The sequence below is a fragment of the Pelophylax lessonae genome, assembly GCF_965119305.1.
Source record: "Pelophylax lessonae genome assembly, chromosome: 3".
In the NCBI taxonomy this organism is placed as follows: domain Eukaryota; kingdom Metazoa; phylum Chordata; class Amphibia; order Anura; family Ranidae; genus Pelophylax; species Pelophylax lessonae.
Genome location: NC_138770.1, coordinates 560,351,766 through 560,378,163, shown reverse-complemented (window position 1 = coordinate 560,378,163; position 26,398 = coordinate 560,351,766). Strand labels below are relative to the sequence as shown.

General features: G+C 40.5%; 1 protein-coding gene across 1 annotated transcript in view; it reads left to right on the top strand.

Moving 5' to 3' along the window:
* Positions 1-12,613: 12,613 nt before the first annotated feature.
* The window catches only part of LOC309551470 (MAL-like protein), a 34,462-nt gene continuing 20,677 nt past the window's right edge, over positions 12,614-26,398 (top strand). The window contains exon 1 of the mRNA XM_082252072.1: positions 12,614-12,802. Coding sequence (XP_082108198.1) covers positions 12,695-12,802 — 108 coding nt within the window. The 5' untranslated portion in view covers positions 12,614-12,694. The remainder of the gene's footprint in view (positions 12,803-26,398) is intronic.

The following is a 26,398-nucleotide window of genomic DNA, read 5'->3' as shown; positions in this document are numbered from 1 at the left end:
CCATTGGGATAAGCCCTGGCCTCCTGTCCAACATACATTTCATGATTGAACTTGACTTTGACGATAGCCAGCCCAATGGGGCACCATTTCTCCCACTGACACCAATAATGGGGAACTATTCCTCCCTATAAAACCAAGGACGGGACACTATTCCTCCCCCTAATAACAAATGTGGCAATATTTACTCCCACCGATGCCAGGAAAATTTCCACACCTGCTAGGCACATTCCACCACCCCCTAAAGTCTGAAGGTCAATAAACTGGCCCTTTGTTTGGAAAGTTTGGCGACCCCTGCTCTAAAGGTACCTTTAAAATAGGTTAATAAAGAAATCTCTTAGCAGAGCCAAGGCCACAGAGATACCATAAAATAAATGGTCTGCTATACTACAACCTGAATAATTAACTTTAAAGATCTAACCAATGTGTACTTGACTGGTGGTAAAACATTGTACCAACCAATTAGGATTATAATTTATCTTCTGTAGAATGCAGGACTACATAAAACTGACTATTCCTAAAAGAGACAGAGGGAACTACATCTTGAGTTTAATAATATGAATATTACAAATACAACGCATACAATTAAAGTTTTAGAGCTTTTTCACAGACCTCAAGGGGCTAAATACACAGAGGTGAGATATATATCTATATATGGGAGATGTTTTTAGTTTCCAAAGGATTTGTATTCCTGTCCATTTAGTTCTGAGATTTACAGAAGTACAGTCCTCTCTTGCAGGATGTAAGGGCTGATATTTATTTGCTGCAGTTCAGTATTATATATCGGTCTTGCCCTTCCTCCAGCCTGTGACTGGACAGTGAAAAAAGAAGCTGTAGATTGGACAGCTCATCACTGGGGCAGAGATTGTGATGGCACCATTCCGCTTCTCTACCTCATCCAATAACAGAACGCTTTGCATTTCTCTGAATGGTGCCCGTGCCATTAGGCAGACCCCCCTGTGTTCAGAATGCCAACCACTTGGCACGGGACCTGGAAGCAAGCGGATATCACTGGAGTAGCTCTGTCTATTACAGTAAAATCCAACTTCCAGGGGCATCGACCTGGTATGGAATATACATAGCTACAGTGATCCAAGCTGAACCAAAATAACTATGCATAAAATATCCATACCAACAATTCCTCTTTAAGTATGTATTAATGAATGTGGAGCTGCATTCTTTTGTGTCTTTTATAACTGCTTGGAGTTCAGTTTTAATCTACAATTTTTCAAGTTTAAAACAATGTCAGCCAAACTGATTGATATAATTTCTGCCTAAAAGCACAAAGACTAGGCATGTGAAATTAGTTTTGTAACAAATCGAAATTCATCCGAATTTTACATCTTTCAGACATTCCGATGCATCCGCACATCAGAAGAAACAAATAACAAATTTCATCTAATACGGAAGAAATGATAACGAAAGTAACAAATTAATTCAACATGATTCGGTAATTCATTAAAAGTCTAATGAAACAGCAGGCCGACTCAAAGTAAATCTTACAGTTCAATCAGCTGATTCATTTTGTGCTGGAGAATTCCTGAGAATTGAGTGAGAAGGGCATTATATTTGAGAAGAGAAGGCAAGTTTTGAGAAGCAGCAGAAGAGATATTGTGTGTGTGTTAATGGATTCAAGCTCTCAACATCAGATTCCTCCTGGTACCAGCAGCAGTGACACAGCACAACCACTGGCAAAGTGCATTCCTAAGAAGGGTGTTGTAGTGTATTTAAGCAGAGGAGATGAGTTTAGAGAAGCAGCACAAGAGATATTGTCATTGTGTGTAATAGTATCAATAAACAAACGTCTTTCCGAATTGCGATTTACGAATCATTATCACGAATATACGAATATACATATATACATACATATATATATATACATATATACATACATATATACATATATATATACATATATACATATATATATATATATATGTATATATATATATATACACGTATATATATATACATACATATCTATATATACAGTGGGTACGGAAAGTATTCAGACCCCCTTAAATTTTTCACTCTTTGTTATATTGCAGCCATTTGCTAAAATCATTTAAGTTTATTCTTCTTCCTCATAAATGTACACATAGCACCCCATACTGACAGAAAAACACAGAATTGTTGACATTGTTGCAGATTTATTAAAAAAGAAAAACTGAAATATCACATGGTCCTAAGTATTCAGACCCTTTGCTGTGACACTCATATATTTAACTCAGGTGCTTTCCATTTCTTCTGATCATCCTTGAGATGGTTCTACACCTTCATTTGAGTCCAGCTGTGTTTGATTATACTGATTGGACTTGATTAGGAAAGCCACACACCTGTCTATATAAGACCTTCCAGATCACAATGCATGTCAGAGCAAATGAGAATCATGAGGTCAAAGGAACTGCCTGAAGAGCTCAGAGACAGAATTGTGGCAAGGCACAGATTTGGCCAAGGTTGCAAAAATATTTCTGCTGCACTTTAGGTTCCTAAGAGCACAGTGGCCTCCATCATCCTCAAATGGAAGACGTTTGGGACGACCAGAACCCTTCCTAGAGCTGGCCGTCCGGCCAAACTGAGCTATCGGGGGAGAAGAGCCTTGGTGAGAGAGGTAAAGAAGAACCCAAAGATCACTGTGGCTGAGCTCCAGAGATGCAGTCAGGAGATGGGAGAAAGTTGTAGAAAGTCAACCATCACTGCAGCCCTCCACCAGTCGGGGCTTTATGGCAGAGTGGCCCGACGGAAGCCTCTCCTCAGTGTAAGACACATGAAAGCCCGCATGGAGTTTGCTAAAAAACACCTGAAGGACTCCAAGATGGTGAGAAATAAGATTCTCTGGTCTGATGAGACCAAAATAGAACTTTTTGGCCTTAATTCTAAGCGGTATGTGTGGAGAAAACCAGGCACTGCTCATCACCTGTCCAATACAGTCCCAACAGTGAAGCATGGTGGTGGCAGCATCATGCTGTGGGGGTGTTTTTCAGCTGCAGGGACAGGACGACTGGTTGCAATCGAGGGAAAGATGAATGCGGCCAAGTACAGGGATATCCTGGACAAAAACCTTCTCCAGAGTGCTCTGGACCTCAGACTGGGCCGAAGGTTTACCTTCCAACAAGACAATGACCCTAAGCACACTGCTAAAATAACGAAGGAGTGGCTTCACAACAACTCCGTGACTGTTCTTGAATGGCCCAGCCAGAGCCCTGACTTAAACCCAATTGAGCATCTCTGGAGAGACCTAAAAATGGCTGTCCACCAACGTTTACCATCCAACCTGACAGAACTGGAGAGGATCTGCAAGGAGGAATGGCAGAGGATCCCCAAATCCAGGTTTGAAAGACTTGTTGCATCTATCCCAAAAAGACTCCTGGCTGTATTAGATCAAAAGGGGGCTTCTACTAAATACTGAGCAAAGGGTCTGAATACTTAGGACCATGTGATATTTCAGTTTTTCTTTTTTAATAAATCTGCAACAATGTCAACAATTCTGTGTTTTTCTGTCAGTATGGGGTGCTATGTGTACATTCATGAGGAAGAAGAATGAACTTAAATGATTTTAGCAAATGGCTGCAATATAACAAAGAGTGAAAAATTTAAGGGGGTGTGAATACTTTCCGTACCCACTGTACATACATATATATATACATACATGAATGAATTATGCGAAAACTTAACAATAAAACAAATCGATTTGTTATAACGAATATCCATACTCTACAGAAATAACAAATAATCCGAAAAACAAAGTAACGCAACATAACGAATATAACATAACGAAATTATCTATTTTATGAATGAAAACTATAAGAACAAAAAGTAGAGTGTGATGACTCTCGCGCTATCAGGTTACAAGCAAAGACTGATATACTTAATTGTTTCCCAGGTGCTGCTAATACTGAACTAATCCCCCAAACAGTGAAAATAAATTTATTAAAAGTATAGTACTGCGCTCCTAGGATATGGTAGGGTAGATAGTTAGTAAATAAAGGTGCTGCAATATTTCTAGTATCTCCAATAAAGCAGATATAAAATAAAATTTAACAATCAAAATACAAATAAAATTACAAGTGTTCCAATATAAATAATAATATCTACAATATTTACGAACAAAGTTTTCCGTCGTGCACAAGTCTTACAAAGGCTCTGTTTTCTCAGACCCATATTTTGCATAATGAGGTTTTGTAATCTGAAATAAAAGGTCATCCACATATAACTATAATTTAATAGACTTTTTACAGTGTATTACCCTTAAACCATATCCAAATTCTTGAAAAACAAAAAAGCAACCCCCTCATCCTCAGCCTCTGCATCTATTTTTTTAATCTCTCTTATACATAATGTACCTTTAACCCTGGAGTTTTCTTGCTGACATAAAGGGTCCTACACATTCTTGTCTATGTCTGGCAGCACTGTCACCTCAGACCAGCATGATGATGCACCCCTAGGAGGAGGTGGATCCATGACAGCCTTGGGTCACAGAAGGTAGGTCGACTGACCCTGGCCATTTTGTAACGTGCAAAGGCAGTATCTAGTTGCAGAGCAGACTTCAATGGAGGTGAAAACTGCATTAATAACTTAAATAAGTGCAGAAAAATTTCTTTATTGCCCTCAGAAGTCATTCCATGGTAAACAATAATGGCAAGAGAGGGCATTTTTGCCCTTTACTACATTTCACCTTGATAAATTCTGTAAGGGAGTTGTTCACTTAAAATACAGTACAATTTTTTTCATGATACTGTACATTTCAGGATACATTAACAAAAACACATAATGATTTGTAAGGGTACTCTACAGCAACATTTGAATATCCAGGGATTTTTTCTTTGGAAATGCGGGGGGGATGCTGTTCTGGCACCAAGCACTAAATGTATGTATTGGCAAGAGTTGCTGGGGTGTGCTGCAGGGTCAGATGCTCCTGGCTGCTGGGGGATCTATTTTTGCTTGCGGGTCAAATGTTGCTTTTAGGTATCTACTGTTGAGGGAGGGGTCTATTGTTGCTGGCTGCAGAGGATCTATCTTGCTTTTCTTTTTATCATTAAGAAATTCCATATAAATTGCTTAGCACCACAAAATGATACTTGATTCTGTATGCTTTAAAAGGGAAAGTACTGTTAGGTGGGTGGGGGTGGCACTAAGGGTGGTGCTAGGTGGGTGTTGGGGGGGAGACAAGGGGTTACTTAGAAGGGGGGAGTACCTGGACTTATTGTCTGAGAAAAAAAGGCCTGTGCGTATCTGTGTGATAACGTTTTGTGGTTGTGCGCGTTGTATTTTACGGCATGACACTAAAATTCACTGTGAAGGGTCCTTAAAGTCTATCTACAGCAAATGTTAATTTTAGGTAGAGCAAGGGAGGGTTAGAGGACATCTGCTAGGTTTTTACTGTTGTTTGTGTCTTTTCTGGGGAGATTCACTCTCACCTTTTGCCCTGGTGTTCACTGTCACCAAGACAGAAAATTATACAACAGTCCAAAATTATACAGCTATCAGGAGTAGAACAGGCGATAAGGAAAACCTTTCATTGAGGACACCTTTTCTGGTAACAGCCGTCTAAGAGGGAATTTATTCTAATTTTGGACAGTTTTACTCTCACTTCCTGTTGTGTCTCTGAGACAGGAAATACAGGGACAGCCCAAATAAATACAGACTGGATTCTTTGCCTTTTACCTGTGGTCTGGAATGTATTTCTTTCTGTGTTGTCTACAACTGCATTAGGTTACTATTTTTTTTACATCATTTAGTTGTAGTTTTTGGCTGCTACAACTTGTTTTCTTTTGAGATTTTGTATCTCCCTCAGTCTTTCACTCTTGTTTAGTCCTAGCTACACCCCCTCTTCTTTCTTTCATGTTCTTGCAATTAGGGTTAGTGCTCTACAGAGACAGGGCTTAGGAAAGCCAGGTCTTCTTATACTTCTAAGACTGGAAAATTAGCTGAAGTAAAATTGCATTGGATTTGACTGCTGTGCCCTACTGAAGAATTAAACTGCTTGTGGATGTTGCCAAGTAAGCAAATGACCATACTGACCATCCGCACAGACTAAGTCTAGGGGGTATGTTAATCCGTAAAGTGACATTTCAAACACAACAGCATCTTTATCAAACAATAAACACAAGATATTTATATACAGATATAGTTGAAATTGAGTTCTTTTAGTGAAAAAACAGCTCTAAACATCCATTGATACTTCCTGTCCAGGCATGGACCAGAAAAATCAACTCATGTTAGTAATGGTCTAAACCAGGGGTGGGGAACATTTTTTCTGCCAAGGGCCATCTGTATATTTATAAAATTATTCGGGTGCCGTTCAAAATTATCAACTTAAAAATTTGCCTGATATATTTGGTCAAACATTTAATCAACTCACCCCTAATGTGATGGCTGGAACTGCTTCTCTTTGGTGAGGTGTGTGATGTTAGCTGGTATTGATGATGTTGCTGCTCGCAACTGGTTTTCCAGGTTTGCGTCGGTTAGTCTGGAGCGCAGTTGACTTGCGGTGGTAAATTTTAAAAAGAACTGCTGGTGGGTACTGTTGTGGGTACTGCTGTGGGTACTGCTGGCTGGTACTGCTGTGGGTACTGCTGGCTCAGGCTAGTACTGCTTGCTGGTAATGTGCTGTGGGTACTGCTGGCTGGTACTGCTGTGGGTACTACTGGCTGGTACTGCTGGGATACTGCTGGCTCAGGTTGGTACTGCTGGCTGGTACTGCTGGCTCAGGGTGGTATTGGTATCTGGTACTGCTGTGGGTTCTTCTGGCTGATACTGCTGGCTCAGGCTGGTACTGCTGGCTAGTACTCCTGTGGGTACTGCTGTGGGTACTGATGGCTGGTACTACTTTGGGTACTGCTGTGGGTCCTGCTGGCTCAGGCTGCTACTGCTGTGGGTACTGCTGTGGGTATTTTTGGCTCAGGCTGGTTCTGTTGTGGGTACTGCTGGCTGGTACTGCTGGCTCAGGCTGGTACTGCTGGCTGGTTTTATGCTGAAGATACTGCTGGCTGGTACTGTTGTGGGTACTGCTGACTGGTACTGCTGCCTCAGGCTGGTACTGCCTTGGGTACTGCTGGCTCAGGCTGGTACTACTGTGGGTACTGCTGGCTCAGGCTGGTACTGCTGTGGGTCCTGCTGGTGGGTACTGCTGGCTCAGGCTGGTACTGCTGGCTGGTACTGCTGTGGGTCCTGCTGGCTCTGGCTGGTACTGCAGGCTCTGGCTGGTACTGCTATGGGTATTGCTGGCTCTGGCTGGTACTGCTGGCTCTGGCTGGTACTGCTGTGGGTACTTCTGGCTCTGGCTGGTACTGTTGGCTCTGGGTAGTTCTGATGTGGTTACTGCTGTGAGTACTGCTTGCTCTGGTTGGTACTGCTGGCTCTGGCTAGTACCGCTGGCTGGTACTGCTGTGGGTGCTGCTGGCTCTGGCTGGTACTGCTGGCTCTGGCTGGTACTGCTGTGGGTACTGCTGGCTCAGGCTGATACTGCTGGCTCTGGCTGGTACTGCTGTGGGTACTGCTGGCTCTGGCTAGTACTGCTGGCTCTGGCTAGTACTGCTGTGGGTACTGCTGGCTCTGGCTAGTACTGCTGTGGGGACTGCTGGCGGTAAATACTGGCTAGGAGCGGCGCCGCGCTGGAGGAAGAGGCGATGCTTCCTGTATTGGTCACAGGCGGAGTGCATTTGATATCACTCCGTCTCTGACTCCCTCAGACTGTCAGAACGGAGCCGGAACTATACAGGAAACATTGGCTCTGTTCTGACAGCTCAGCTGAGAGATACAGGCTCAGCTGCATAGGGGGCCGGAGGAGATGATGCAATGCAAATTGTAATGCAGTAGCCATAACAACAATCAGATTTCACGTCATACAGATCAGTGAAGGATGTCTGTTGGTTGTTTGTTAAAGCATTATATCACCTTACATCTTTCCTCTTAACCCCATTAAATGATGCCTGTTGTATTTTGTTTCTTACACTGTATTGATGACATATTTGCAAAGTCATTTGCAAATAAAGCGACCCAAAAGGGAAGTTCTACTTTAAGGTCTCCAACCCCGCACCGCTTTGTCATTTGGCATTCTTATTGGGGGGGGGCAGATACCCAGTTTAGGACAGGTACCAGCTTCCACTTCCGCTCGGATCGCCTTGGCGATCTGGGCAGAAGTTTAAACCCCTCCCACCCCTCCCTCCCTACAGTCTTCTGGGACAAGTCACAGGTCCCAGAACACTGTGGGACCATTCACAATGTGCAGTGGGCATCCCGCTGTGAAGCTGCAAGCTGTCACAGCCTTGCCAGCTCCGAAGATGAAGATGGTCCCTTCCCCTCCTTGGGTGAGCACAGCGCTTGATCCTGGTACAGGTGAGTGTCTGTTTATTAAAAGTCAGCAGCTACAGTTTTTGCTGACTTTAAATTTCAGAAAAACTGACTGGAGCTCTGGCCAAAAACAGTGTGTGTGTGTCGCTCCTGTTATATGGAATAGTCTTACATTAATTCCCCCTATATACTACAGTCAGCACAAATGCCTGATCCTGAAATTTACAGCTCTGGCTGGTATACACAGATCACAGCTGGTTGCCCGCTTGGCAGCTTGTCCATTCTAAAAACAACTTGCATTCTTTTCAAAGAATGCAAGGCATTTTGTGATTAGAAGATGCGGATGAACATACTCTTTTCCAATCACAGAATGCCTTGCATTACACTGAAAATCAAGGTGAATGAGTAGTGCAAAGGGAATGCAAGACATTTTTCGGAATGGATGTTGTAAGTTTTAGCACTGGACGTTCATCGCTGACTGTATTAAACGGGGAATCTTGTTGTAGGAGCCCTGAACCTTATGTGTTTTAGCCGGATAGAGAGTTTATCCTAGAGGCTGCTCACCAGCAACTGTGGGGTCTTGGAGGACCCCCAGAGAAGTTTGTTAAGTTTTGAAACTATGGGAGTGCCACACCAGCTTGTACAGACTTTTTAAAAGATTTTTATTTTGTAACAGCCACTGTGTCTCAGGGGCTCAGCACTCCCCCTTCATCAGGGCTAAAAATTTGACAATAATGAAAATACAAAGAATCCTTAATCACAATGGCCCCATAAAAGACAACGAATGGAATCTGGCCACAGAGGACAGAGAGAAGGCAAAAGTGTTAAATAATTTCTTCTTTTCAGTCTTCACATAAGAATTGGTGAGCTACACTAACCCACCGTGTAATGCTAAATTAAATAATACACCTCAGGAAGTACCCCCATGGTTAACAGAAGATAGACTTAGCTAAACTAGAGAACTAGAGAAACTTAACATAAATAAATCACCGGGACCGGATGGCTTGCACCCGAGGGTTCTTAAAGAGCTCAGCCAGGTGATTGCCAGACCATTATTCTTGCTCTTTAAAGAAAGTCTACAGACGGGTATGGTGCCAGCTGATTGGAAAAAAGCCAACGTGGTACCAATATTTAGAAAAGGGCCGAGATATATCCCAGGTAACTATAGGCCAGTCAGTAGTCTGCAAGATTTTGGAGGGGATGTTAAGAGACTACATACAAGACTTTAGTAATGAGAAGGGTATTATTAGTAGTAATCAGCATTGATTCATGAAAAATTGTTCTTGCCAGACCAATCTATTAACCTTCTACGATGAAGTGAGCTGCCACCTAGATTAAGGTAGGCCTGTGGATGTGGTGTATCTGGACTTTGCAAAGGCATTTGACACAGTTCCCCACAAATGCTTACTGTACAAACTAAGGTAGATAGGTATGGACCATAGGGTGAGTACCTGGATAGAGAACTGGCTCCAGGGGAGAGTCCAGAGGATGGTGATAAATGGTGAGTACTCAGATTGGGCGGGTGTGGAAAGTGGGGTCCCCCAAGGTTCTGTCCTGGGACCAATTCTGTTTAATTTATTCATAAACGACCTAGAGGATGGGATATCTAGCAGAATCTCGGTATTTGCGGATGATACTAAATTAAGCATGCCAATATCTTCGATGCAGGATGTAGAAACCTTACAAGCAGACTTGAACAAAATAATGGGGTGGGTAACTACATGGCAGATGAGGTTTAATGTTGAAAAATTTAAAGTAATGCACTTGGGCGTCAGAAACACAAAAGCAAGCTACTCACTAGGGGGGGGGGGGGGGGACGACGACCTCTAGGTGAATCTAAGATGGAAAAGGACCTGGGGGTCCTAGTGGACAACAGGCTTGGCAGTGGCATGCAATGCCAAGCCGCTGCAAGCAAAGCCAACAAAATACTGGCATGTATAAAAAAGAGGATTCACTCCAGAAATAAAGAGATTATTCTCCCACTCTACAAAACTCTGGTCTGGCCACATCTGGAGTATGCTGTCCAGTTCTGGGCACCGGTCCTCAGGAAGGATGTGCTGGAGCTAGAGAGAGTCCAGAGAAGGGCAACAAAAATAATTAGGGGAATGGAGGACATCAGCTATGAGGAAAGACTACAAGCACTGAACTTATTCTCTCTGGAAAAGAGACGCTTGAGGGGGGATATGATATCAATGTACAAATACTGTACTGGTGATGACCCTAGCATAAGGAACAAACTTTTCAGAGAAAGGGAATACACTAAGACACGTAGCCACTCACTAAAACTACAGGAAAAACGGTTTAACCTTAAAATACGTAAGGGGTTTTTTACTGTCAGAGCAGTAAGGATGTGGAATTCTCTTCCACAAGCAGTAGTATCAGCAGGGAGCATCGATAGCTTCAAAAAACTATTAGATGGGCACCTTAAAGACCACAACATAAGGGGTAATTCAATGTATGGTTGACATCAAACACACACACACGCATCATGGGTTGAACTGGATGGACTGGTGTCTTTTTCAACCTCACAAACTATGTAACTTGCAGACCGGCCACTGCAGATATATGGTGGCAGGTCAGCAGGTTCCCGCGAATCGCCGTTCCAGTACAGCGATCCGCGGGAACGATCAAGGGGGGCGTGCGAACCTATTCGCCAGTAGGGAAGCTGATCCGTGGCACCCACGATCGCTCCCCGTGGAGTTGTTTTCTCAGCAATCATCACAGGGCTCCTGTGTTCCTCCTATTTAGGAACACAGGTCCCTGATTTGATTCCAAAAGACCATCCCGTCCACAGTTAGAAACACCCCCTAGACATACATGTAACCCTTTTATCTCCCCTGGGTTAACCCCTTCGCTGCCAGTGTCATTAGTACAGTAACAGTGCATATTTTTAGCACTAATTACTGTAGTAATGTCACTGGTCCCCCAAACTGTCAAAAATGTCAGTTAGGTGTCCGATCTGTCCGTCGCAATGTCGCAGTCCCACTAAAAATCGCTAATCGCCGCCATTACTAGTAAAAAAAAAAAGAAATAAAAAAAAATGACATAAATCTTTCCCCTAGTTTGTAGACGCAATAACTTTTAAGCAAACTAGGGATTGACCGATTATCGGCAAAGCCGATATATCAAGGGCCGACTTGCACTTTCCCCAATATATCGGAATCGGCCCCGGAGCTTACTGATATTGCCGATATTTCGGAAAGTGCTGTACCGGAGTGATGCCTGCAGCTAGAGGCATCACCCCGGTACCAGCATCCATAGCCGACGGCCGGCTGTCTTGTAATGACAACCGATGCGGCTGAGAAGTCGCTCAGGTGTCATTACAAGGAGCGGGAGGGTACTCCCTCCCTCCCACCGCCTTCCCCGGCTCGCCCGGGTCTCCCGTCCCACCTGGAGACCCGGGCAACCAGCCTGCAAGGTCGCCGAGGACCCGATTAAAGCCCCATTTAGCTCTGATCGGGTCTCCATGCAAAAACCCGGAAGTGATGTCATAACATCACTTCCGGGTACTGGCGCCAGATTTAAAAAAAGGCCCCCAGATCCCTCCACAAGAGTACCTGTCAAGTAAAAAAAATTAAATATACGAAAATATTGGCCCATATCGGCCGATACCGATACGTGATGACCAAAATATTGGTATCGGTAATGAAAAAATGATATCGGTCGATCACTGGCGCAAACCAATTAAAAAATATGCTTATTGGGATTTTTTTTTTTTTATTGGGAATGTTATATAGCAATAAGTGGAAAATATTATTTTTTTTCAGAATTGTCGCCAAAAAAAAACAAAACGCAGAGATCAAATACCACCAACAGTTAAAGTAACGCAGTGTTGTATCGCAAAAAATGGCCTGGTCATTAAGGGAGAAAATCTTCCGGTCCAGAAGTGATTAAAATGTGAAAGCTATGAATATATACACAAGTATAATAGTACCAATACCTTAATGCAGTTACTTTCAGAGCCATTATCAGAGAGTATTAAATAGGGGGAATATGAGTAAGAGTGATACCTAAAACAGCAATGGCTGCACATTGCACACACCTAATTAGTGTTCATTTATTTTTACAGTGCAAATGGCCAAAAATTGTTTTTGGCCAGGGTTCTTCTCTATTTTTTGGCACATTGGAGATCCACTATATGTGTTCATAGGAAATGTATCATTCCATTAAGTGTTTCACAATCATCATTAAACTGACAGATTAAGCAGAGATCACCTTGCCCTTTTTATCACGCTGGGTCTGCTAGGAATGAAACAGGTTTTCCATACTACTACGTCTATGTGGGTGTGTCTCTCTGCACAATCATATTTTAAACTTACATCTTGCTATGCTTGGTGTCCACATAGCCAGGTGTGAGGAAGCAGCTGACATCTCTGTACAGAGCACATAGCTGTCAGAGCGAAAAATGGCAACCACAGGAATACAGGTGCCAGGCAACTATGATGTGCCAGACATTCCCTATGGATGTGGAGTTTTTAGAACATTTCCATATGCATTCATTCCTTTAGAACTGGTAAGTTCATCATCTTTTGAAGGGGTTTTGTATAATAAATTGTTAGCACACATAAATTATGGACTAAGGAATCCCATACATGTCCTAACAGATTTGCAGACTGCTTTTACTGACATTAGCAGCTGTCAAATGTAAATGTTCTAAGTGTGCAGCTTGTATAGATTGTATGTATACTGTGTACAGAGAATATTCATACTTTTGAAAGTCAGTAGATTTTTATTGGTTTAAAAAAATAAAATTTGTTTATTTTATTATTTTATTTATTCCTCTTTTCTTCATTTTACATAAAATGAAGATATGAGATGATTTCACATGTATACTTAAATAGTGTGTAATATTTGAATATAGGAATAATCCACATTCTTGCGGTTCAGAGGAACATTACTATTTTTTGCATAATAGTCATTTAAAAAAAAAAAAAAGTGAGTTGGAAACAGAGAAGGGGGACTAATGGGCCATACACACTAAAAGATTTTCTGAAGACTTTTTCCTTTAGATTTACCAAAACCAGATAATATGAGGTCAAACCTAAACACTTTCAATTTGTATGAAATCTGGCAAGCCCTTGCACTACATAGAAAAGGTAAATCTGAAGGAAAAAGTCTTCAGAAAATCTTATAGTGTGTATGGCCCATAAGTCTTTATGTCTCCCACTACAGGTTTCATTTAATCCCAGTTTCAAAGCACATCTTTGGGTCAGAGGCACAACCTCTGCAGTTTTTTGGTTGTGGTTTATAGTGGAGAAAGACACTCCTTATACACAATTCCCTACATGAAAAGATTATTTTGGATAATTCTGTTTGATTCTTCATTTTTGGGAAGGTTTTCATTGTGAATGATGGTTGGTTTGAGCACATACATACATTATAAAAATACAATTCTTCGGGGGCAGTCTAGGGAGTGATATAGACAGCTCAGTATTTAACCAACTTTTGTGTTTTACAAGTTTTATGCTGTCCCGATGAGGGGGACTGCTGTAGGCAATGAAATAGAGATGGAAGGCTGCAGGATTATAGCCAATAGATGATGGAGCCCATGTCCATTTTCTTCTAAACAGTCCTCCTCATGACTACAGGGGGTACTTAGTGGCCGTGGGAATTGTTCTAAAATTTAAAGGAGCAAAGTGTGATTGAAGTGAACACATCTCACCATATTCGCTTTCCAGAGTGAACAGCCTCCGTTCCTTTAGTACAATCCCCTTGTCTGCATGTCTATGGTGATTTTCTCTTTAGATACAGGGGCAAGAAGGAGTATGTGAACATCTTGGAATTAACTGGTTTTCTGCAGTAAATTGCTATAAAATGTCATCTGATCCTAATCTAAGTCATGACAATAGTCTATGAAAAGGGAGGATGTCCATGGCAGAACACCACACTGCTCTCCAAAGAAAAACATTGCGGCGTGCCTGAAGTTTGTCGAAGAACACCTTGGCAAACCGCATTGCTACTGAAAGAATGTTTTGTGGACTGATTAAACAAAAATTGAATTGTTCATGAAGAATATTCAGAACTATGTATGGCACACAAAGGGCACAGCTTACCAACATCAAAAATTCATCCCAACAGAGAAGTATGGTGGAGGAAACATCATGATTTGGGCTTGTTTGGCTGCCTCAGGGCCAGGACCATTTGCCATCATCGAGGGGAAAATGATTTCCCAAGTTTACCAAAATATCTTACAGGATAATGTCAGGGTGGCTGTCTGCTAGCAGAAGCTTAGTAGACATTGGGTGATGCAGCAGGACACTGGCCCTAAACATCGAAGTAAATTCACCACAGACTGGCTTCAGAAAAAGAAAATGCACCTTTTGGAGAGGCCCAGTCAGAAACAGGACCTTAACCCCATGGAGATGCTGTGGAATGACCTCAAGAGAGCTGTTCTTTATACCAGACATCCTAAAAATGTGTGAGCTGAAGCAGGTCTGTAGAGGAACAGCCTGATCCAAAGACACGAGTCTAATACAGAGACACTGAACTCACTTGCATGTTTGGTCCAGAGACACTGAACACAATTGCTGTCAAAGAAAGTTATTCCAGCTATTAACCTCAAGGGTTTACTTATTTTTCCTCTAGCACTGTGAATGTTTAATGGTTGTGTTCAATAAAGACAAGTCTATTGTTGTGACTTAGATGATGATCAGATTAAATCTTATGGCAAAATACTGCAGAAAACCAGTTAATGTCAAGGGGTTCACATACTTTTTTCTTGCCACCGTATCTGAGAAATTGGGGCTGATTTAGTACAGGTAAATAGGCTGTTCACTTTGCAAGAGAATTTTTACTTAGTTCACTTTGCAAAGAATACCCAATCATGTACATTGACTTTATTGCTCTTCAACATTAGTGCAGAAAAAGTAATAATCTTCATTCCAGTTCTTATTTTTTGAATATATACTGTACATACATGCACAATACTGACATGCATTTGTGTAGGTATTTTGGATGAGGAAACTTTCTGTGGTTGCATTTCCCAATAGCTAAAGTATTTTCTATGCTTACTGTTGGAAGCCCTGCATCTATTGGCTGTCTGTATAAAAAGTTCTTGGACACTGGAATGTTAGACAAGATTTCACTTCATATGGCATGGTTAATATGGGAAACAGGACAACCAAAGCCAATCCGCAAAGGCAATCCTGAACCTTAGTTTATAGACAAAAATCTCCAGCCTGTAAATTCCTCTGTGACCTTACCCAGAGTAGGTTCAACCAGTAAAAAACTCATTCACAATAGTTATGTGTTGCCAGTTTGGGTATTTACTTATTTAAGCCTTTTTATTGTGTATTGGCATTGGGTGTGTATAGTGTATGTGGCTTTTCTTATTCTATCTTAAGTATCTCACTAGATAAATAGACAAGGCTCACTTACATGTTAAGTCATGCAGCAATACCACAGTTTGTCATTTTCATATTGTATTGTATTTAGCTGCAGTGATTCATAAAGGAACCTCAAATGTTCTCTGCTTTTTTGTTTCATGTAGATTCTAACATTCTATTTACCACTTTCATTACAAAGGATTGTTGGTGGCCCACTGGCCCATAGTCCAAATAATCCATGGCTCACACTGATCCACAATTCTCTATTGATTTCCACTCATTGCACCAATGCCACCATAATCCTGAATTAACTAGAATTCCTGTGCACAGGATTGTTATATTAAGAGAGGTAGTAGTATAGTTGGTAGGTGCTGTGACTATAGAGGAGATACAGTATTGAAACCAGAAATCTGGTTCACATTTTGCACTGTGCACCAAGGTGACTGTCTTCATTGAATTGGGGCAACACATCAAAACTGTAGTATGCTTTATATTTGTAGTGTACATAACTTCGAGATCTTTGGTAGGAGAGGTGTTTTTAGCGCATGGGTCATCAACATTAAAAAGCTGGAAAAAGTTGTATTGTTGGTGAATATGAACCAATTTTGCACATGTAGGGTTATATGAAGACAAAATATGAAATTATTGCGTTTTTGTGAACAACTTCTAGTCACATCAAAGACCACAAATTAGATTCAACAATACCACACAAACCAGAGGTGGAAGACTGTGGTTTGTTAGTAGTACTTGAACTCCAGAATGATTTTGCAAGTCATTATTTAATTCAGAGTCTACTTTACAGACTCATACCTCATTTGAAGAGGTTTGTTCACTCTGATCTACCTTCCATTATTTTTTGCATATCTTGCTTTTACATAGTAAGATTCACTAATTGCTTTAAAGTTGTATTAAACCCCAAAACTAAAATCTTATATAGTGCAGCTTACCAATTCTTGGTTGCAGTTTCTGTATAAATTTATTTTTGGCCCTTTTTCACCCGTTGATACAGCCAGTAAGTCTGTTATTTTTCAACTTCCCTTACCAGACCAAGCTATCCAGCAAAAGTGTTAAGGCCCATACACACAATCAAAAAATTGTACATAAAATACCACTTTTGAAGCGATCGTATAATAATCTGATCGTCTTTACAGAGCTTTTGTCTGAAATTTTCCGAAGGTACAAACATGAACATTTTTCTCCGACGATACCAGATCATACGATTTTCGTTTAATCAGGACAGTTTTCCTCTGAAAATACAATATGAATTCAATACATTACATAACTTCCACATTTATATTCTGTGGTACAAGAATTTCTGTACTTTAGTAACCTATTTATTTTCAATCTGGAGACTAGAATGCTTAAAAAAACAGACAATCATTTGTCCAATAATCTCATTGCATGTATTAGGCTTTAGTTAGAGGGTTGAATTTGAGGATTTATAGAGGAAAGGGAGGATATCATATGGGTAGGGTAGGATGTTTAAGGGCGAGAGGGAAGTGGGTGATTAGGGGAGAGAAGTGGTAAGGGGGAGGAAGGAGAAGAAAGATAGGGAGAGGAATAGAGAGGGTGGACAGAGAGAGAAGAAAGAGGAAAAAAATGGAGGGGGTCGGAGGGGATGATTGTATCCAGAAAGGTCTCAAATGATTAGGGATAGGGGAATAGTCTCTTATTCCCGTATGGTGTTTATACATTGAGCAGAGAGGTGTGATGTATCTGTGATGACCATGCAGTTCTGAAGTTTTCTTCCCTACTATCGAGTGTGGCTGTAAGGTCCTCCTTGCGTAAACGTTCATTCACTTTGTTGAACCAGAGACAGAAATTTGGGGGTGATGTTTGCATCTATTTATCTGGAATGCCAGATAAGAAGTATGAAACTGAAAGACAACCTATTAACATAATGAATGTTACCAATCCTTAGGTGTAGTGCATTGGTTTATCTTTTTAGGCTTTTTTTCCTTTATTTTCCCCTCGTGATCCAGCCAGTAACACACTTCCTGTCTTATTCTGGCCAGCTATAGATGGCGGCACTGATTGTTTGCTAAAAACCCATAAGGCTGTTTTTACAGAAGCCAATCAGCAGATCGACTTCTATACAACCAGCCTGCCCATACATGAATCAAAATTTGTCCAGTCCCTGATGAACCAGCCCAATTTCTATGTGTCTCCACTCAATCATAGTTGCAAGAGAGACATCTTTGAACAGCAGTATTGTCAGACGGGAGAGGGTAGGGTTAGATTAGCATATTTAGATGGACTTGACAAACAAATTAAGACTGAACTCCAACTAACACTTTTAAGCAGTTACAGCAAAAAAACTTTAATTTAATGTTATGTCTATAATTTGGATCATGTTGCAGAAGCTTGGTGTTTTAGCCTGTTACTTATAGTTTATCTTGTTGGTGAAAACATCCACTGCAGTGTCCTGCTGAGAACCGATAGAAGACTAAAGGTAGTTGCTGCCTGCAAACAGGATATTGCATACACCCCAGACTGCCTCCATTACCTGCTGATATGATTGGCTCACTGCATTTCCCAGCAGTTTTTACATGCTGGAACCAATCATTAAAAGAAGAAGACCCTCCAATTTAAAAATCAGGAAGCAGAAACTGATTGGGATCTATGTCAGCTACTACAGAACAACAAGTGTAGTAAAATTTTACAATCAAATTTGCATCATCCTTGCAATGCACAGCATATATATCTGACCCAGAGAGGTTTTTTTCTATCCCCAAAATAGGTATTTACACTCCATTAAACAGCCCATGTACAATGCATTAAACAGAACCTAAAGAATCCTCAAAACTTCTGGAATATAATTATTTAAAATGATGAGACCAAAATTGAACTTTAAGATCACAACCATAAACACTATGTTTGCAGAGGTGTCAACAAGACCTATGAAGAACAGAACACCATTCCAACTGTGAAGCATGAGGTGGATCTCTGGTATTTTTGGGGTACGTGAGCTACAGCAGAATAGGAAATATGCTAAAAATAGATGGCAATATGAATGCACCACATTGTCATACAATATTGGAGGAAAAATTTGCATTCATCAGTCCAAGAGCTGCACATGGGGAACATTTGGACTTCCAACATGATCAACGTGATCCAAAAAATAGCACCAAGTTGACTTTCAGTGGCTGAAGCAGAACAAAATTTAGGTTCTAGGGGTTCATCACATTCTCTAGACCTCAATATCACTGACCCATTTTGGGGGGATCTTAAGCATGCTGCTCATGCTGACTACCAAAGAATTTACAGGATGTGGTGGTTTTCATTACCATGGAGATTGGGCAGCTTTATGACCAGAAAACATGGCTTAATTCACAACTATTACAAAACACTACAAGTCGTCATTGATGCTAAAGGGGGCAATACATAATATTAACAACTAGGGGTATGCAAACTTTTCAGCAGGACTATTTACTTATTTTCTGTATTGCTATTGTTTGTTCAATGATTGTATTATTCTGTGGTTTAAATGGTTTAATGGTTTAAATTAAAGTGTATGTAAACCCTCACCTTGTAAAACAACCCATTCCGTTTAAAATATAAATGAAAGGCAAACTATTTGTATATAGATATATAAAAAACATTATAAACACTCTCCCCCCCCCCATTTTTTAATAAGTGGTCACATTCACTCTGTTCCTAGCTGCATAGGAGCTGAAAGGGTGTTGGGGGGGTTAGGGCAAGTATTTATTGTAGAAGAGGTAGAAGAGCAAACTGGGGAAGATTTACTGAAACTGGAGCACCCAGAATCTCGTGCAGCTCTGCATCGTAGCCAATCCGCTTCTAACTTCAGCTTGTTCAATTAAGCTTTGACAATAACACCTGGTTTTATTGGGTTTCTTTGCAGAACTGCACCAGATTTTGCATGCTCCAGTTTTGCTAAATCTTCTACAATGAGTTTCCCGCATAGCTAGAACTGACCACGCTGTGTTCTCCTGCTTAGTGTGGTCAGTTATTAATAGGAAAACAGAGGGACTGGCAGGAACACCAGGGATTTCACACAAAAAATGCAATACAAAGGGAACAAGATACTTATTTATACAAGTACATGGTACAGCGGGAACATATCAGGAATATGAAATGTTGGGTTTACATATTCTTTAAAGTGTTTGGTTTGATCACTCATGTTTTCCTTAAAAAAGCCCCCATCCTACGAATTCTACCATGGGTATATGAACTTAAAAGCACAACTGTAGGCTAGATTTCATTAGGTCCATTATAAAATAAAAAAATGTTGAATTGAAATGTCTCTTTTAAGACTATACATTGGACATACTTGTATATTGTGTTGGTTCTTGAACTAGTGTGACATGTACCTTCTGCAGCTGAGGCAATATATGTATGGTCAAGCAGCGATTAATGATGGCTTCAGCAGTGGTATGGCTCACAGTATTGTATCAGGTATTATGTACCTACCTAAATATGTGCTGTGTCATACATTCTTCATAAGCATGAGGTTTAAGCAGGGCCTACTTAAATTATACTGTTTAACTAAAATATTTAACATAATTACCTTTAGGAGTAACTAATGAGTTAGAAGAGTTAATATTATTAGAGGAGATGTAACAGTTAATTATACATAATTGTAGACAGAAACTTATAGGTGATTACCATTTTTTTATTTTAATTCTTTGACTGTATCACTATATAACTTTGCACATTCACACTATCCGCACTTACACTTTGGGGTTGCTGTATCAACATTCGCACAATAGTCATGAATAATACCCATAATAATATTTTTATTATGTATGGAATGTTATTTTCTGATATTTAAGCACAACTGCAGGCAACTAAAAAAACGATCCCTTGCTCTGGGGCTGTGCACGCACTGCAAAGCTTGATTGCATGTATAGGTCTGGGGGAACAAAAAAAAAAAAGCTTTACTTATGTCATGTGATCCTCTATTTCTCCTCAATACTAGACCGGTCTCCACAGCCTCCTCTCCCCCATGTTCTACAGGTCTAGGATCCTGATGTCACCAGGAGCAAAGCAGGGTCCATAGCCCTGGATTGGACCTGTTGATGCCAAGGGACAGTCCACAGCCAAGGTGTGGGAGAGCTCCCTCTGCCAGGGGTTTCTTTTCTCCCCTAGGAAAAACCCCTTCTTCCCTAGACAAAATAAGCTATTTACCCTTGCAGTGTAGGCACAATTTTTCTGGAGTTAAGCCCCGTACACACGTACCGAATGTCGGCCGAACGATCGATCGTCTTTTGTCCGGTGCTGTCCTGTCGGTTGAAAAGTGCTAAAGACTGCACACGAATTTTGTCGGCCAACAACAGCCGACTGCAGAAGTGATGCCATGTGATGGTTAACTTTCCGTGTGTTTTTTCTTCTCTGAGCATGCCCAGTCTTGCTCATCTGCTGTTTGTCGGCCGAATTCTGTACTGACTGGCGAACAATCGGCCGTTCTGGTGTTGGCCAACGAAAATTTTAATGCCTACACACCAGATTCTGTTTGGCCGAAAAGTCGCAGTCGGTTGTCGGAAGCATCATACTAACAAGCCGACAATCGGCCGATCGGTCGGTGGCCGAATATTTACGGCCGACAATTGCTACGTGTGTATGGGCCTTTAGGCTTCAGGTTGTCATTTGCCGGATGGATGTAACATTCATTTGGCAAATCCTATGTGTTCCATCGTTGCCGAAAGGAATGTTATTAGAACGTACAGTGCATCTGGAAAGGATTCACTTTTTGCACAATTTGTTATGTTACAGCCTTATTCAAAAATGTATTAAATTCATTATTTTCCTTAAAATTCTACAACCAATACTTAGTTGAAATAATTAGTGACAATGTGAAAGAAGTTTGTTTGAAATCTTTTCAAAGCGATTAAAAATGAAAATGAAAAAAATCACATGTACTGTACATAGATATTCATAGCCTTTGCCATGACACTCAAAATTGAGCTCAGGTGAATCATGTTTCCATTGATCTTCCTTGAGATGTTTCTACAACTTGATTGGAGTCAACCTTTGGCAAAAACCAAGCTATGAAATCCAAGGAATAGTCTGTAGACCTCCGAGACAGGATTGTATGGAGGCACAGATCCAGGGAAGGATATAGAAACATTTCTGTAGCATTGAAGGTCCCAATGAACACAGTGACCTCCATCATCCCTAAATGTAAGAAGTTTGGAAACTTCTTCAAACTTGTAGCATCATACTCAAAGACTTGAGCCAGTAATTGGTGCCAAAGGTGCTTCAACAAGGTATTGAGCAAAGGCTGTGAATAATTATGTACTTGTGATTTTTTTTTATTTTTATTCAATTTGCAAAGATTTAAAACAAACTTCTTTCATGTTGTCATTATGGGGTATTATTTGTAGAATTTTGAGAGAAATCATGAATTTAATCCATTTTGGAAAAAGGGTGTAAAATAACAAAATGTGGAAAAAGTAAAGCACTGGGAATACTTTCCAGATGCACTATATTACCTATTATACAAGTTGTTGTTTAGATTTCTCTGTTGAATATAAGCAGTACTAGATGTAGCATTCAATTAGTAGAGAAGATACCTTAACCACTTTACCACCGGAGGATTTTGCTGTCTTACGTCTGGGTCACTTTTTGCGATTCGGCGCTGTGCGACTTTAACTGTCAATTGTGCGGTCGTGCGACGCCGTACCCAAACAAAATTTATGTCCTTTTTTTCCCACAAACAGAGCTTTCTTTTGGTGGTATTTGATCACCTGTGAGATTTTTACTTTTTGCGCTATAAACAAAAAAATAGTGTAAATTTTGAAAAAATAACAATATTTTTCACATTTTTTTATATGAAATTCCCCCCCCCCCCCCCAAAAAATGTAAAAATCAAATTTTTTTTAAATTTTTGACCAATTTGTTTTCTGCTACCTATGTTTGGTAAAAAAATCACAATAAGCGTATTTTGATTGGTTTGCACAAAAGTTATTGCGTTTACTAACTAAGGGAAAGATTTCTGTCATTTTTGGTGTTTTTCTTTTAACGAGTAATGGCGGCGATCTGCGATTTTTTTGCGGGACTGCGACATTGCGGCGGACAGATCGGACCCTTGACTGACATTTTTGACACTTTTGGGGTTACCAGTGACATTACTGCAGTAATATATATGCACTGTTACTGTAAAAATGACACTGGCAGGGAAGGGGTTAATTTTATTGGAGAGGGAGGGGTTAATGTATGCCTGGTGCTTACTGACGTGTGTGGGGGGAGGTGACTATGTGACACAAGGACAGATCGAGGGTTCAGCTATGCTGAACCCTGCAATCTGACCCTGCCTGTCACTTAGGAGATCCGCCCGCTTGTGTTTACACAAGCGGGCGGATCTCCACACTCGATTCCCCGACGATCGGGGAAGAGCAGCGGCGATCACCGCCGCTCCTCCCCTGGCCCGACTCCTGCTGTGACTGAATACAGCGGGTGCGAGCCTCCGGCGGCGTGCGCACGCCTCCGAGAAAGGGGAATGTCTGGTGACGTAGTACCACGTCGCCAGATGTTATCGAGCCACGTTGCCGCAGTAGTGCTCTAGTGAGCAGTCGGCAAGTGGTTAAGAACATTTGACTTTGCCCCATTCACACAACAACTTTATATATAGAGGGGGATTTACTAAAACTGGTGTACACAGAATCTGGTGCAGCTGTGTATAGTAACCAATCAGCTTCTAACTTCAGCTTGTTCAATTAAGCTTTGACAATAAAACCCGGAAGCTGATTGGTTTCTTTGCACAGCCACATCAGATTTTGTGTGCAATAGTTTAAGTAAATCTCCCCCATTGTGTTAAAAAATAAATCCCTAACAAATGAGCGATTGCTGGTTATTTCACAAATTAATTTACATTGGACAAATAGCATAGCAATGTTTTTTCATAAATAGACTCCTTTGTGTACAGTATGTGGAAATAGTTACACTGAGGTGGGTGTCATGAATTACTGGAGGCACAGTACCGCATCCCAAAATTATTCAGAAGACAAGATAAGATGGGAGCCCCATAGGGATTTTTAAGGTATAGGCCAACCAGATAGAGTAGACAGAAGAGTAACAACAGTATAAATATTTTCAACAATCGTAAAAGGTGAAAAGCTCAGCAAGTGTAATATAAAAACCATCATACTTACTTGAGTAACCTATTCAGTACTCCTAGGCCCCGGATCAAGGACCAGAGTGGCCTGGAAGCTTGACCATCAATATGGAGCAAAACAGGTGCCCCTTTTTATATACAAAGTAATCAGGCAATTTGTCAATGTCTCTAACCTGTGTTGTGTCCCCATGGTGTAAAAAAAGGGTAATGATGTCATTAGAAACCTTCAGTTTGAAAAGATGACGTAGATCCGTTTTGTTACATAAGGTTCTATATATTATCAAATCCATTGGCATCAGAAAAGTCTTTATTTTTCTTATTTGCTTTTGACCAGTTCAGCTAGATCTGAATGGATGGGGAAATTTTATTGTGAGCTCATGCAACTTGCTAAGTGCTCCATAATACAAGAGGAAAGAAATGATGTTGAGGTCTTGTGCTTGAAACTTTTATGCACTGATCAAAGCTTTGGCTTGTCACTGTGAAAAAATAGATAAACAACTGCCGCTTCCACTTGCTTTCTGTTCACATTAATAGTTACCACATTTTTTGTAAAAAACACAATTTATCCTGCATATCAAAAAGAAAGTGCAACTGAAATCTCTGAGACCCGCCCAAGTGTGACCAGCTCAAGTATGACCAACCCAACTTGGTCACTAACTAGTGGCCTTCTGACCCACAAAGAGGTCGGTGTCTGTTTTTAACAAAATACCTTGCATTTTCAAGATATTATATTTAACTTAGAATAAATATTTGTAAAGTTTTTTTAAGGTTCATTGGATGTACTTATATTTATTGGGCATATTTTTATTAATGTATTCACACATGTTGTGCTTTTTTCTGTATAAGCACACCTTAACCTGGGACGTTTTGTGACACACCTTGTATCTCACACCCTAGGCTGTGCGTAGCTATCCAAAAATAGCCTTTTGTAGATTTAGAAATGCTGCTAAGGAACGCATCTTTAATTCAAACAAATAATATTAATATGATGAATGATGAAAGAGGAATTGCCAGTTTCATTGGGTCCAAAGTAAAGAATGAAAAAAGCAGACAGAAAGAAAAGAAGAGAAAGAGAGATCCTATAATTAAGTCAAAAGACTGAACAGTCATTAAAAGTGTAATTTGTTATTTTATTTAAAGAGCATTCATTTAGACATTTTATTAACTTGGTGTATGCGAAGTGCAACAATAGCGTACAATGGGCAGTAACCCATAGCAATCATTATGATCTAAATTTTTGGCAGCCGCAATAATGAAAATAATAATTCTGATTGGTTCCTATCAGTTAATGCAGTTTGTATTGCTCTAAATTAAACTAGCCAAAATGTGTCTTACAGTGTGTGAGATTTTGTGTATAGTAAATTTACATTCTTGCTCAAAAAAATTAAAATAGGTAAACAGCTCAGCTGTTTGTGGTTTAATTGGAAATGTATCTTGGCATTGACTAGAACAAGTGTAGCCAGCACAAGAAAAGCATTCACAGTTTTTCTCCAAAGACCCAGAAGAATGATTTATTTTTGTATGTTTAGACTTGTTGGGTTTGCAGGTAAATATTTTTGGGATACAATTAATGAATTACTTTGTAATAAAATACAGATGACTTGAAATGGGTCATTCCTGACACTTTTTTCAATTCCGAAATCTATAAAACAATCTTTAATTAAATGCCATAAATGCATTTTATTTTTTAAATTCTGGCAATAACTGCAAACAACAGTTCCAAAAGCAACTTCACAATAGACATTGATTAGAGTATCTACTAGGCTGTAGAACTTTCTGGTCAACATAAGGTTTTAATTCTGCACTAAGTAGGCAAACTTGAATTCTCTATAAAATCTGTGCATGAAAGAAAAGTAAATGTTCCTCCTGCCACCTGTACTGCTGAAGCCACTCAATTTGCTAATTTGGAACAAACAAGTATCAGATGCCCCAATACTTCACATAATTAATGCTTGTTCCACTTTGGTGGCCTATTAGGATGACAGACCTAAAGTATTAACCTTCAGAAATAAGTAATCTGTGGCATCTCCCATATTTATATCCTAGCAGGTGAAACGTATTAGTCATTGTGGAAGATGAAAATAAGATGTTTACCTTTATTGACTGTCGAAATGCTATATATGTCTCAGAACTCCACCTCAATTGTACACAATTATTCAAAAACATTAAAGGACATTTATGTTGGACTTGTTGAGGTGCCAGTGAGCATAGACAGTGTAGGATAAAAAATATTCATTTATTTATAAATAAATAATAAAAAATAGTCACATGTGCTATAATTTACAGCATACATATGTTGCACCCTCCTAGGTAGGTGCTAGATGCGAGTATAGTTTTGGGGTCTTTCTGCTTTCCAGAGAGATTGCCAGGTAAATTTAGATTGCTCTCTGCCTACCAGAGAGCAGATTTCATTGGTAGGTTCTGCTCATGGTGCTGAACAGTGGGAGGAAACCTGACAAGTGAGGGCACGGGCATTGTTACACCCCTGGTGATTGGCAGAGGAAAGTGCCTCTGTGCATGCTGGGTGACTGAATAAATGGCAAAGACACATGTGCTTGGGGTCTTAGGCTGGTGGACGGGGTCCCGGAGGGAGGGGACGGCTGCCCCTCTTCTGTAGAAGCTACAAAGCGGCCTTGGGCAGTTGACCTAAGGGCCTGAAAGTCAGATAGTCCTGCAGAGCTGACTGAAAGGGAGACAATAGAAAGGA